A 14,109-nucleotide genomic window follows, 5' to 3' on the forward strand; every position below is an offset into this window, starting at 1 on the left:
ATTTGTCCTGGTTGCCGACATGCACTTTCACCAGCAGATGGCAGTGTGTGGCCAGGGCCGAGACGGACGTGTCTCCCAGCTGCTTGCAGCGGTAAGCGGTGTACTTCTGCAGGCCGGGGCAGTTGGCAACCAGGGAGGACACACCCTGGTCGTGGACTCCTCTGCAGTCAGAAATGTTAATCTCTGTCACATTCTGCCTCCGTGAAGCTATTTTCACCAGCAGTTCATCATTAACCTGAGGGAGAGGAATAACACAGAGACAGAAGGACGTGTGTCTTTACCATGATGGTAAAAAAAAAAAAAACCAGGGTTGAAAGTGAGAGGACTTGAAATGCTTTTACTTGTTGTAAGCCACTGAGATCGATTTGCTTCCAGAACTGGAAATCCAAGCAGAGGTCCCTCCAATATTTACAAACCAGAGAAGCAGCAAGACAGCGCTCCTTCACTGTCAAATGGGACAGCACCTGAGAGAAATGTTTAAATCATTCAGAAAAGGAAATAGCATAAACAGATTTATGGGACAAAGAAAAATATTTTTAGTGGTTTTAACGGACAAACCTTATTGCAGTCGTTAAATATTAGGCAATTTAGAAATTAATGAAAGAAAAAAAACAAGGTACAAGGAAAAAAGACAGGAAGAATGCAAAACAGTAAATTAGCTTTCTGGCAGGTTAAACTGCTTCATGCTCGTAATTCAAGATCAGAGTCAGAATGGAGGAAGGTACTAGAGCATAGGTGTCATACTCAAGGCCCGGGGTCCAAATTTGGCTCGCCAAGTCATTTTGTGCTTAAAAAGCATTTAGTTCTATAAACAATCAAATAATGATCAATTTCAGAAACATCTATTAGTCTGTTATGGCGTAGTTACATTTATACCAGTGGCCCTTTACCTTTGTTGTTCCAAGGACTGGTCAGCCAGTACCACCCCTTACTACAGACCAGTAGCAAGGTGCTGAGCATAGAAGGATCATTCTGTTTGTATCACTCTGAATGACACTTTTATTTTAATATTGCCAGATTATCTGTAAATAATGAAAGGAAATGGATATGACAGGATTTTATTTGGATGAAGTAAATTATTAAATAGTTTAAAAAAGTGACCTATGGACTGGTACTGGTCCGCAGACCGGGGGTTGAGGACTACTGATGTAAACAGTGTTCCATTTATAACTGGCCCTTCAAGAGTAACTGTATTGCCGATGTGGCCCCCGGTGAAAATGAGTTTGACACCCTTGTACTAGAGGTATTTGGAATTAAATATTAATATATAGCTATAAAAAAACTTTCAGAGAAAAAAAAATATGTGTTATTTTAACAACCAAGGTATCAGACTTCAAGTTTGTCTACAGCAGTGGTTCTCACACTTTTTCTACTCTGTACCACCAGAGAAAACATCTCTCTGAGTACCACCATGATGACCAACATTAGAATACAGCAGCATAGACCTTCACTATTAGCTTCCACCACAGAGGAGAGATGTTTAGAAATGTTTAGAAAGATGTTTATGTTTAAATGTTGTATTAATTGTGCATGGTATGTTTCAGATTTATTCAATTGAAAATGTAAATGTGAAAATATGAATTTTCAACCTTGGGGTTGTGATACCACGTAGAGTTGAAAAAATATTTACTTAAGACTTACCTTAAGTAGGATGGAGGAAGGCAGGTGGTTGATACTTAGATGATCAGCAGCATCAGAACTTCTGCTCTGATTTTCTTCATTGTGATTGAGGCAGCAAGGAGATGAGTCTGAACTGTGGGGCAGGTCAGCGTGGAGACCTAACCCACAGCACCTATCAGAGGGTGAAGAGGATGAGGAGGAGGCCGAGGAAGAGGAGGGAAGTGGACAGAGAGAAAGATGGCAGTTGCCAGTTTCGGGGCTGGAAGAGGTTTCTCCTCCACCTCCTGCCACTCCTCCATTCTCCAGGCCTCCATCAGGAGCAGCAAAGGCACAGCGTGGCTGCTTACAGGGGGTGCACCTCTGCACCTCAGAGCACTTCCTCTTACACACCTGCAAAAATAAGACACACACAATAATGTGTCGGGCACAGTCAACATAAAAAAAATGCTTCATGTTGTCGCCCTCTGACTCTCTGACCAATCAAAACATTCGATTCCCCAGCAGCATCAAGGGTCTATCAGTATCAATGCTGCACTTTGACCTCAATGAGGCCACAACCTACATTTTGAGAAACACTGAAATGAAGTCTATAACTACAAACTGACAAATCTTCACATTTATTTTCTATTACGCAGGCATTTCTAAACAAAACCCTAACTTTATTGAGACAAAGTTTTAAAAAAAAAAAATCTACTTACCATCTCAGTGTAGTCTCCGGTGCAGCCGGGCACAGGGACAGGGATGGGTACGGTGACTGACACCCCAGCAGTTCTAAACAGAGCTGGTGGAGGAATGAACTTGGCAGGAACAGCTGAGAGCAAGCCTCTCGTCTGACCTTCCCAGATGGACAGTTCTCTGGAAGACAACAGGAACTTGGAGCAGTCCTCCGGGGAAGCAATTGATGCGTATCTCTCAGCGAGCTTGGTGGCAGCTACTGCACCGATACCGACACCGGGGACACTGATTCCAGTGATGCCGTTGTGACAGTAGCCGCTGCCGTTTGCCCCAGCCTCCGAGTGGTTGTCGTCGTCAAAACTGCCGCTGTTGCTGTGGACGATGAAACACAGCATACAAGGGCCCTGCAGGAAGCAGTTCCTCCTCTTCTTCTTTTTGTGATGGAGTTTGCGAGTCCTCTTCTTCAGGCGGTAACCATTTTTCGAGAGAAGATGGCCCATATAGATGACTCAAAGAAACTTTAAAATAGAGAAAAGTTATTTAGTATTTTTTTAAATTCAACAATTAAAAAAATTGTTAATCTATTTGCTGTCCATAACTAGTCACCATGTTGTGCTTTGTCCCGGTACAGTCCCACACACATTTGTAGAAACCTACATATAACAGATATCATTCCTATTTACTGTACCGGATAAAACACAAAGTCATATAAATATCAAATTTCAAAGTCCTTATAAGGGACTCAACCTCAAAACTACCAGTAGGACACTAGACCCCTTATCCACTGAGCCATAGCTGCACGTTGTAATGCAGTCTACTTTATATTTCCCTGGTCCTCATTTGTTCAGCCAACCTCAACACAAACAAACTTGCCACAAAGCTGGCAAAGGCACAGTTCACATGAGTAATTCTCAGCCCTGACCTGATTTTTTTTAATGAGGCTCTTTATTTTAATGATCCAAATTGTGCCAGAAAAACACACTGCTATCATGCTTCATTTGGACAATATAACTGAATACATTAAAAAAATAATTGCCACTTCTTTAGACAATATGTGAAAAGTGAGGCTGCAAATATTCCTTATATACAACTGAATACATTCTTTTTTTTACACTTGTTAGTCAATTCTCTTTTTAATTCTTTTATAGCTGTCAAAAATAGTTAATTTTATGTCGAAACTGTTACTTAGTTAATTACTAGTTGATGAGGCATTAATTACTCAACATATACAGTGCATGTTATTACGCAACAGATAAGGGAGAATAAAGAGTTAAAACAAAAGAGCTGCCAATAGTGAAAGACTACAAATACAAAGTGTAGTTTAGACGAGAGGGGACGCATATAACTGAAGCCGTGCATTACATTACATTGGTATCCCCGGTTTTTGTGCATCATGGGTAAAACTTAATAACAATAATAAAACTATTATTACATCCGGATTAACCAAAATAAATATACCTTTTCGAAATTAATATAATAAAACCTATAATAACCTATCTACGTTATCAGTAAAGCTCGTTCACAAAAATGAAGGGACACGTGTCCCTGTTTGAACAGCTTAATGTGCAACATAAGTTTATTTGGCCGACCTGAGTGTAGTATAATGTATAGGAGTTATACTGTACTTAAAAGTGCATTACTAAACCCATTTAAGGAACAACAACGACGCGGTGTTAGGCTGCCTAATGAATACAAAGATGTAAACAGTGAGCAGGTGGTCATTAGCATGTATACACAAACACACAAAGCAGACTGTAAGTGACGGCTGCTCGTTGCCAAATTTGTTGACAGGCTGCCGGCTCGCGTCGTTATGTCCCAGTCAGGCGGAAAGGGGAAACACGGTTCTGTCGGTATCCTGGGTCAGATTTGTGACAGACTAGCTGGCTCCATCACTGAATGCTAAGTTAGCTGTAGCTCCAACATCAAACATCCCCTTACCACTTCACAAGGCGACGCCACAATGCGGGCGGTGCTCACATAATACTGCTGCGATCCACGACGGAGACGAGTGCGGACCAGAGCAGGCGAGAGAGATACAGTGGTAGGGGCTGCTCCAAGAGACCAACGAAGCTGAGGCTCTGTGGTTCTGCAGCTGCTCAAGCTGCTGCTCTTATCCGTAGGACAACACTTCCGCACGACAGAGCTTAACGACGGAAGCCGAGGAGGACGCTTCAGAATTAGTACAGGCGATGTAGATTCGTAGACGGATCTACATAGTAATAATAATAATAATAGTTATTATAATAATGACTATTGTTATTATAAGTAGTAGTAATATTAGTATTATTAGTATTACTGATGTTGTAGTTTGAGTGATTGTTGATGAAAAAATGAAATAATAGATAGTAGTAGTATAGTATAAATACCATTAGCAAGATCAAATATCAGATTAATTCATTTGTAAAGTGGAAACGCAAGAAAACGTACAGTGTAATAACATACAGCGCAATATTAGAACTCTAAAAATATAGTAGCTATACTAACATGTAGTAATACAATAAATAAAAGTAATAAAATTGCCATATCAATCAATAAACAACGGTCTTAGTCTAATAAAAAAGACAGCAATAAATAAAGTATCTTAAAGTTGAGTGTAGAGATATATTACCATACAATATGTGGTACCGTATAATAATGTATTGCATTATTAAGTCTGACTTTCTGTCGTGTTTACAAGTGCAATTGAACTCGTTATGTTGACGTTTTCCTTTAACAGTAAACCGCAGTTTTAATATTGAGTTGTTTACTGCAGCATTGACAAACAGTTCGACCCGGAATGCGTCGTCTCTTAATAAAACACAGAATCTGAGGGTGAATTCGTTGCTGCGGCTCCTCCGCCCTGAAACGCTGCAGCTCCAAAAATAGCGGCGCGACCCCAGGAAGCGTCAGGGTAAAAAAATGGCTGAGGTTGTTTCACCAATAACACGACAAATAACTAAAGGAGAACTGGACAGCCAGGACCCTCCTGTCGACATTCGACTACAAAAAGTCGAAGACTGTTTAGTCTACGACCGCCGGGGAGTCCCTCTCCCCTTCAAGAAGTTATACCAAGACAGGAAGGCAGTGATCGTTTTCGTGCGGGTAGGAGAAACGTTTCGCTTCATTATTCTGGGTGAACATGAAGACATTTTAAAAAATCTAAAATAAAAAAAAGGGTTTATATTTTCTATCAGTGAATTCATTCTTCTTACATTTTATAAGGGGATGTCTCATTCTTCTTTGTCCATGGACTGAAATCAAGTTCCTTCCAAAAGTTTTAGACTTGTACTTGCAAAACCTTTTGCCAAGCTTTAATCATTTAAACACCTTTTTTTTTCATTTCCGGTTACAAATATCCTGTTTGCTAAAACAGGTCTTAACATTTTTTCGTTATTAAACCACCTTTTGAAGTGACAATTCGTGTCTTCGAACTTTTTGATTTACCCTCATATAAAGTATCCTTGACTGCATTCCTCAAACCCAGTCATTATACAGTACAGATGTTTAAAGTGAGCCCCGTAAAGTTTTTCTATTTGAACAACAGGTGAGCATCACCACAGAACAGTTCTTTCAGTCTTTAAGATAGCAGAATACAGACATCATTGTCTCTCCATGAGGACGAAGCTAAACATAATCTAGGTGTGAAACACAAGTATCACAATACAGTACAACACATACATTACTTCAGCCTATTAACCTAACTGTGTTTCCCGGCAGAGTTTCTTGTGCTACAGCTGTAAAGAGTACGTGGACGATTTGGCAAAAATACCTAAAGAAGCGTTGGAGGTAAGAACTTAAAGCCAGGTGTGGTCCTAGCCTCTTTGGCGCTGGAAGAAGTTACCTAACCACCCCCAGACTCATATATACACACTTTTATGTGAACAAAAAAAACAAACACACATTTGTTGCATTGTCTTAAATTGAGGAATAAAATAGAAATTAAAACTCAATAAAGACAAATACAATATAACAATTAACTAAAAAGCCACTTCCAGATTTCATAAGAAGTCCTTTATTCGCACCACAGCAATGATTTTAAAGCAAATACCTCGTAGACAAGTATCACAAAGGAGCCAATGTATTCATTCGCCACACTAGTGACTAGTCTGTCAATCAACATTTTTTATATTTTGTAGAACTACTGTATAGACCTGTACTTAGAACATGATGAATGGAATATGAAATACTTTTGTCAGATTGATGTAATAATTACAGTAGTATATGGAATTGAATGCATTGTAATAATCACCAGGTATATGTTAGTGTAAATCACTGTTTCCATTCCATGTTCCATGGACTCAACATTAGCAGCCAAGTGATTTCTCTGGAATATAAAAAAAGAACTGTGTTGTTTTTCTAATGCCTTTACCATTAAGTGTACAAAAGTTGCCGTGCTGTTGTTGCAGGATGCCTATATTCGACTTGTTGTGATTGGTCAGTCTGCATATCATCATATAGAGGTATGGACAACATCTATGCTATGGTGTGTAGCACAGGTTTTAATCAAACGTAATCAGTTGTTATCCTTTGGCATTAATGGAGTTAAAGTACTGTTCACAATAGATGTTTAAATATATGACAATTTGCATATATGTCTTGTTGTGTTTTTATTAATTACCATATTGTAGGAACTACCTACATATTACCTAAGCAATACAATAATGTTACAATGTAGACATGTTAGCACAACTGTTCATGATATGTTTCTAGCCCTTCTGCAAACTGACCAGCTATCCTTATGAAATATATGTGGACCCAGAAAGATGCATTTTTCAAAACCTTGGAATGAAGAGGGAGGAGAAATTCACACAGTCTGGTAATGCAACTGACATCAATGACAAAAACAAAGTCAAATTAGTTAGATTTTCAGGATGTTTGTGGATGAGGATGCATGAATTTATGTCTGTGTTCTCAGCAAATCCTAGTCCTCATGTGAAGTCTGGTGTCTTTGTGGGCCAAATGAAGACTATATGGAGGGCGATGACCAGCCCGAAGTTTGACTTTCAAGGTGACCTGTATCAGCAAGGCGGGGCCATCATTGCAGGACCAGGTGAGCTTACACATCTGTCCCTCCACTTAGTTTGGGCTCACGACCCTTAGTTTAATATCCTGGAAATGTCTCGTCGTGAAGACATTTAAATCTCAGGTGTCAATTAGCCTGCAACTGTCTTCACTCTTTATTCTTTGTCCAGGCTCCCAAGTCCATTTCTCCCATTTTGACATGAACCGCCTGGATCACATGCCCATCAACTGGCTCCTGCAGCTCGCTGGTGTTCAACAGACTCTGGACTTCAGCAATAAGCCAAAGATCTTGCACATATAACCATGTAGCCATGTGCTGCCATTGTTTCTGCTGCCATTGGTCATTAGGCTCTTATTTCACACAATGAAAGGTCTGTACCTGTCAATTTATCTCTTGTATTTTTTTCTGCAATCCAAATTCAAACATTTTGCCTGTGTGGCTCCATAAGGAGTATGATTAATATTGTACAAATAATAATAATAAAAACAATAAAAAAGGAAAGAAAGGGGGTAAAGGGCATAAAATGTAGCAGAGAAATCAATTTCCCAGGATTGGTTACCTTGTTCACAAGTATCACAAAGTGGCTATTTTTTTTTATTTTTTTTATTGTTTGTTTTGTCACTTTTTTACCACACTAATAAGACATCTTTGGATGAAGAATCTGATAATTATATTTATTTCCTTTTATTTCTGAAGCTGTTGTTTATTGTTCCTGTAGTTGATCAACACTTGCCATACACTGTGATACTTCAAAATTATATTATAAATACATGCATTATTTTATCGTAATAACAATTATCTGCTAAAAATTGCAGGTTTTCAAAGATATATTAGTAACGTTTCCTTGTAAGCTTAGATTTTATTCTGTTTTTTATATATATATACATAGAAAGGAATATGAGATAAAGAAATCAGAGTAACAGGGGTATGCTGTTGTTACTGTTGTTATCTTGCACTGACATTTTCATTGTCTTAAATTTATAGTGATGTTCTATAATTATCTTATCGGTGCCATGATGTTTGCAGCTAGACTAAATCTGTGTTTTTTTCTTTTCATTGCACAATTGTTTTATATATCACAGTATTTATTACCCTGTAAATGACACACACAAAAATATATCTACTGCAGTTTGATAGATTGATAGAACTTTATTAATCCACCCAGGGAGTTTCCTTTGGGAAATTAAGGCTATATTTACTGCTGTAATTGTGTGGATCTCTCAAAATGAAATGTATTGTTCTATAGTCGCAAATTGAATGTTCTGTTGTGACTAGAGTACATAACTATTTCACAGACCCTGTAGGATCTGATGATGTTTATACTTCATTACAATCATACTTTTGGCTACCTACTCCAGTATAAACAGTTCTTGTAGTTTTATTTTCAACACACAAATCCATTTTAGCTTAGGTACTAAAATACCTCATAATCAGTTGACTACTAGGCCTGAACTTCTATTTGTTTTGTTTTTGGTGGAGTATATATTTTTCCACTGAAGTCTGAGCCTTTGGTACTATATAAAACTATATATAAAAAATAAATACTATGATAGGATTTTTTTCCAGTGTGATTGTGCAGTTTTGTCCCACACTATCTGTTTGCAAGTACTGCTACTGAGCAAAGGCAAAGGCTGCACTCACTGGGCATTTAATCCTGATACGTCACAGACTGGAGATCCACAAAGCTGGAAGCAGCCCTGGTTTATCGACGTCACCACAGAGGCTGGAGCAGCAGACTGTCTTACTGTCGACACGCACACACACACACACACACACACATCAACAACAACGCACACCCAGGCAGATGCATGAATGCGTATCATCTGCTGCAGCGCAGAGCAGGAACATGCCATAGTCCGGGTGCAACAACAACTGTACCAACGGATAGGGAGGAGAACCGATCCGCAGCATCGCAAGGGGGGGCAGTGTGGTGACGCTGCTCAGGAATGTCGTCCACCAGTCTGAAGACCTGAAGAGAAAATGAAGCGCAAGAGCGAGAGGAGACGAGCGGAGTGGAGAAAGAAGCGCTGCTCAGCCCACAACAACAGCGGCTCGGAGGCTGAACTGAACTCTGATGTTTACATGGAGATCACAGGTGAGAGGCTCCACAAACACACACAAACACACACACCGGGGGTGACTTGAGTTGCCTATGGCACATGTAGACTTTAGATGCACTCCGGTAGAGGTCGATCGATCTAGGTATGTTCTGCGGAAGAAATCAGGTCAGCTTGTGGTCAAACATATGGTGCACATACACACTCATGCTTAGAATTTGGATGTATTTTTTAAAACATCCTCAGTCTCTCTCTCATGTTAAAATGTGTGTTTTCAGCACATGCATTTGAATAAAATAATATCAAGTCTGAACAAATTACAAATAATTGTGTGTAAAAAAGTTTTCGGGAATATTTTAAAGGTATACAGTATATCAGTATATGTGCATTTTTATAAGTAATTATATTATTTTAAAAAATGCATTATTTTTGCTGCCCTTTTAATTTTGTGACAGTATAGTTTTAATTGCATTGTAAAATTGTATTAGGAGAAAATAGCAAAAAGCACATTCAGAAAGAAAAATCTTTAAATGGAGTATTTTCAATTTAGACAATAATGAAACAAATGGAAGGATATCTCCACACAAATGTTTTGTTAGTTTCTAATAGGTCGTTTTTTACCCATAAAAGCTTTTTGAAGCCACTCAGACATGCACTTAGTTACATTAGCACTGCTTGCCAGCAGGGACTGGCTCCAAACTATCCTACTAACTCTCGTACCTATTTATTCAAAAATCACCTTCTTTTCTTAGCAAATATTTTATATTTACCTAGTCATTATTGTGTCATTAGTTATATGTTACACTATTTACAATTCATTGTATATCAATGCATATACGTTTTGTTAAAATAATTATAGCTAAAAGGACACATTTGGGGTCATATTTTCCATATTAAACCTTATCAATCATTTGCTGCAGGACAGTTTAAACCATGTTTCCTCTTTTCTTTTTAATGTTGCGTATCAATAGGAAGATCAGCACGACTGAAGCTGATAAACATCACATTATAGAGAATTCTGGATATAATAAGATTACATGCCCACATCAGATAGTCATAACAACTTATAAAAAAACTCCTGGATCCAAAGTACTGCACAGTGCCACAGTGTCAGTGTGTTGGCAACAGGGGGACTGGGGTTCTGTTAACCTATTCATGCATTTATCTTCTCCAGCTTAACCTTTTTAAGGTCACATTGGTCAATGGAGAATGTTAAATGAACCTAATCTTGCATGTTTTGGACTGTAGGAGAAATCAAATGTACATAGAGAAAACCCATACACTCACTGGGAGGACATATAAACCCCACCCAAAAAACAAAAAACAAAAATCAGAACCACAAAATCAAACTGGTGATCCTCTTACTGTAAGGCAAAACCATTAATCACTCAACCTGGCATAGGCCAGAAAAAAAGCTAAGCTGTTGTCATCATTATATAAGTTTTATATAAAAGGGTTGAACTTTGTACCAGGTTTATTGTTGTTTCTTTTGTGGCTTTCTCATGTTTTACATGAGAAGGAAATATGAGTAAATGTTCTATATTTGTAGTTGTCAATAATTAAAAAGCTGTGTTGACGCCGGAAATAATTAACGCGCTATGAATGGTGTGACGACGTATTATTTGGTTTAGAGCTAATCCGGTTTTTATTTCTATTAAATCTCAGTCAGGAGAGGAGGTCCGAGTGTAATTCACAAATCTGACTGGCTGCGAGGTCCTCCTAACAACCGCCCTGGCTCGGTTCCCGTGCCCTATCATGTGTCTTATGTAGAGAACTTTAAACTGAAAGAGGCCTAACTGATAGCGAGCTCCTCCATTCACACAGCGACCTGTCTCTCTTCCAACCAATGGCGTTTCTCGTATATTGTTATAGGCGGAGTCAGGACGATGTCATTTTTAGCAGTGTGCGCACTTTAGCACGGAAAAAAACTCCTCAACCCCCTCTTCGACTTTCTCCTGCCTTAAAAGCAAACCAGGCTCCACAGAAGCTGCTAAGATAACGAAAAAAATCTTCAAAAAACGACTCACCGTGCATTTACGTGCAAGTTTTACATAGCATGCAAAAGTCTCTCTGAAGAAAAGCTGCGTTTCGCTTTAAAACGACATGTTTAAGACTGCGGTAAAGACGACTCTGGACGATGTTCGGCCAAGATGTGTCGAATTCATCAAAGGTGGGTTTTTTTAGTGTTTCAATTGTGTCTACGAAGTTGTTTTTGTAGTTTATGTGGTTTTGGTAACGTGGGAGTAGACACAGGTGTTTAAACAAAACCAAGTATGTCTCCTTGCCTGTTCATGCACACCCACCCTCTCCCGTCTGTCCTCACCCTCACAGATCAACTATACTTCGCCATTCTCCAGCAGAAGCTCAAGAGCACATCTGAGAGACACTGTTTCTGCATAGATGACGAATTGGCATATGAAAAGTAAGAGATCACTTATTTGTTTGTTTGTTTGTTTTTTACAGACACTCTACCATTAAGCGGTGATTTTGTTTTGGTGCATTTCCATTAACTTTCGGACTTTTATCAGTGGAGCAACAATAACTACTTGTAATTTAACTTATCTCTTGCGGTGGTCTCTGTTCCTCGACGGTGTTAAACATGTGCAAGAGTTTGAACCGAGCGTAAACACGGAGCATCCGGTTTTTCACCACTCCCCTCAAGGGGGTGCTATTAAACCAAACGCTTAACTGAATTTCCCAGACCAGGGGTCCTTTTGTTATTCAGGCCAAGGACTCCACACACTGATGGGAATGTAGAGCAGGGACGCCTGACTATAAATAATAGTTGTTTTGTTTTTTTTGTTGTTGTTGTTCTTTTGTTTTTGCCATGAATAAGCCGTTCTTGTTATACACCGTTCGTGTAAAAGGTAGTCATAAACTACCCACGTTAATTATTACATGTTTATTCAATGTTCCTTGTCAACTGTATCATTAAATTCTCTGTCAAATGAACTATAACCATGCAAGCTGATTAAGTTGCCATTTAATTTTTTTTAATTAAAACAAAAAACGAATTATTGTGTTATTAACAAGTAAAATACCATTATCTTTTTTGTTGAAGACTGTAAATACCAACCGAATTAGTGATTTGTTTTTATTGTACTACATTCTTTTGTAAGATGATGTTAAATTTAAAAAGAAGAAAGATTAAAAAGAATAAAATTCAGACACATTTCAGGATAAATATACTCTGATCCTGAGAGATTTTTTTTTTGTCCACATTTACCACAACCATTAGGGCAAAGAACTACTCCTACTTAAATTAAAGTGTCTTTTTTTTTTTTTTTAAGAAAATCTCAACTAGCACAGTAGCAGTACACAGTAGCAGTATGAAAGTAAACCAAATAACATCTCCCTGCTGCAATTTTCAGTGATTCAGTGGAAGGAAGAGCATTTGCAAAGTGCTGCAGCAGAGAGAAGACATGTTTGACCTTTCTGAGCTGTGTCTGCCAGTGAACTCAGAGGACCTCTTGTCTTTGTAGACTTTTGTCCTCTACTAATTGAACCACTCTGCCGTCAAAAGTCTCCTAATATAGACTTTTACTCTGTCAGTGTTTTACTGTGTCAGTGTGTGAGGCAGCTGGACGTCTCTGCTGAAACATCCCCAGAGAATGCAGCCGGTTGCATAAATAGCCGCCCTGACATACTCTTCTCCTTCTTCTTTGTCTTTCTCTCCCGCAGCTTCTATGCGGACTTTGGTCCCCTTAACCTCGCCATGTTTTATCGCTTCTGTTGCAAGCTGACAAAGAAGCTCAAGGTAAAGTAAATTGCTGCTCTTAATCGTGTTTCCAGGAAGAGTAAATGAAATCAAACGAGGTCAATCAATATCTATTTAAACATGCCATGCAGTTAGATATCAATGCTGGTACAACAGTGGACTCTAGTTTGGGATTTTTTGTATGATAATCCTATATTGTATTATAAAGTAGGAAGATAAAAAATAAATTAAATTTTACAAATGTACAAACCAGTATTTAATACAGTACTGCATTCTTAAAAAACAAACCAAAGCCTCTCATTCCATCTAAGTCGATTCCTGTTTCCAAAGTATGCTCTGGTAAATCTCTGCCTGTTTGAAATGAGTTTGTCAACCAGTTTGTCAACATGTAGGCAATTATTATGAATATAAAAACAGGAACTGTAAAATTAAAAATGAACATTGACTTTGTTTCAAACAGCACAAGAGAAAATTACACAGTTACAAAACAATCACTCCGTCTGTTTTAATTTCAAAAAATACCCTGAGGGCAAATGCCTGACTCCCAATAATTGAACGTGTAAATGTATGAATCTTGTTGCCCTGAATGTTGACTTCTGTTTGTCATTTTTCTTTCTTTACACAGTCAATTACTCTGTCAAGGAAGAAGATCATATTTTATACATGTGGGGACCAGAAAAAACAGGCCAACGCTGCCTATCTAATTGGCTCGTATGCTGTAAGTTGTATGGAATACATCAATAATAAATGACGTTTAGTAGATTATGGAAGAGCCTTACGCATTGCATTAAAAAATAAAAATCATTCAAATTTTGATTTAGTGGCAGTTTGCTGGTAACACTTTTTCTGTTAAGGTGATGCACCTGGACATGATGCCAGGGGAAGCCTACAGTCTATTGGTGTCGCAGAATTTATCATACATCCCTTTCAGGTAACACTTCACAACGTAATGTTAAGTGAAGGGGTTTGGGGGTGCAGGTGCCCAAAAAGGAGGTTGCCATAGTCTGACATATATTTATATATTGACATTGTGTATG

The 14,109-nt window shown here is 38.4% G+C and overlaps 3 protein-coding genes across 8 annotated transcripts in view; 2 read left to right on the forward strand and 1 right to left on the reverse strand.

The window, feature by feature from the left end:
• Nucleotides 1-4,440, reverse strand: part of fbxl17 (F-box and leucine-rich repeat protein 17) — a 203,787-nt gene extending 199,347 nt beyond the window's left edge. The window contains exons 1-5 of the mRNA XM_017042934.2: nt 4,234-4,440; nt 2,319-2,813; nt 1,642-2,010; nt 342-464; nt 1-235 (exon numbers count right to left, since the gene is read on the reverse strand). The exon at nt 1-235 is cut by the window's left edge and continues 50 nt beyond it. Coding sequence (XP_016898423.1) covers nt 1-235; nt 342-464; nt 1,642-2,010; nt 2,319-2,795 — 1,204 coding nt within the window. The 5' untranslated portion in view covers nt 2,796-2,813; nt 4,234-4,440. The remainder of the gene's footprint in view (nt 236-341; nt 465-1,641; nt 2,011-2,318; nt 2,814-4,233) is intronic.
• A 440-nt stretch (nt 4,441-4,880) lies between these two features.
• Nucleotides 4,881-8,859, forward strand: prxl2c (peroxiredoxin like 2C). The gene is made up of 6 exons (XM_008336030.3): nt 4,881-5,376; nt 5,992-6,060; nt 6,681-6,734; nt 6,985-7,090; nt 7,190-7,324; nt 7,467-8,859. Exons 1-6 carry the CDS (start codon nt 5,194-5,196, stop codon nt 7,595-7,597), a joined length of 678 nt encoding a protein of 225 aa, XP_008334252.1. The 5' UTR covers nt 4,881-5,193; the 3' UTR covers nt 7,598-8,859.
• A 275-nt stretch (nt 8,860-9,134) lies between these two features.
• cdc14b (cell division cycle 14B) overlaps nt 9,135-14,109 on the forward strand; it is a 32,389-nt gene continuing 27,414 nt past the window's right edge. For 4 of the 6 annotated variants that reach the window (XM_017042920.2, XM_017042921.2, XM_025053101.1 and 1 more), the window contains exons 1-5: nt 9,135-9,392; nt 11,686-11,776; nt 13,036-13,111; nt 13,698-13,790; nt 13,927-14,003. In XM_017042920.2, coding sequence (XP_016898409.1) covers nt 9,278-9,392; nt 11,686-11,776; nt 13,036-13,111; nt 13,698-13,790; nt 13,927-14,003 — 452 coding nt within the window. In that variant the 5' untranslated portion in view covers nt 9,135-9,277. Of the gene's footprint in view, nt 9,393-11,238; nt 11,525-11,685; nt 11,777-13,035; nt 13,112-13,697; nt 13,791-13,926; nt 14,004-14,109 lie in introns of those variants that run through there. The other 2 variants (XM_008336029.3, XM_008336021.3) reach the window with 2 other exon arrangements.

This window comes from Cynoglossus semilaevis, chromosome Z (assembly GCF_000523025.1).
Source record: "Cynoglossus semilaevis isolate Cse_v1.0 chromosome Z, Cse_v1.0, whole genome shotgun sequence".
In the NCBI taxonomy this organism is placed as follows: domain Eukaryota; kingdom Metazoa; phylum Chordata; class Actinopteri; order Pleuronectiformes; family Cynoglossidae; genus Cynoglossus; species Cynoglossus semilaevis.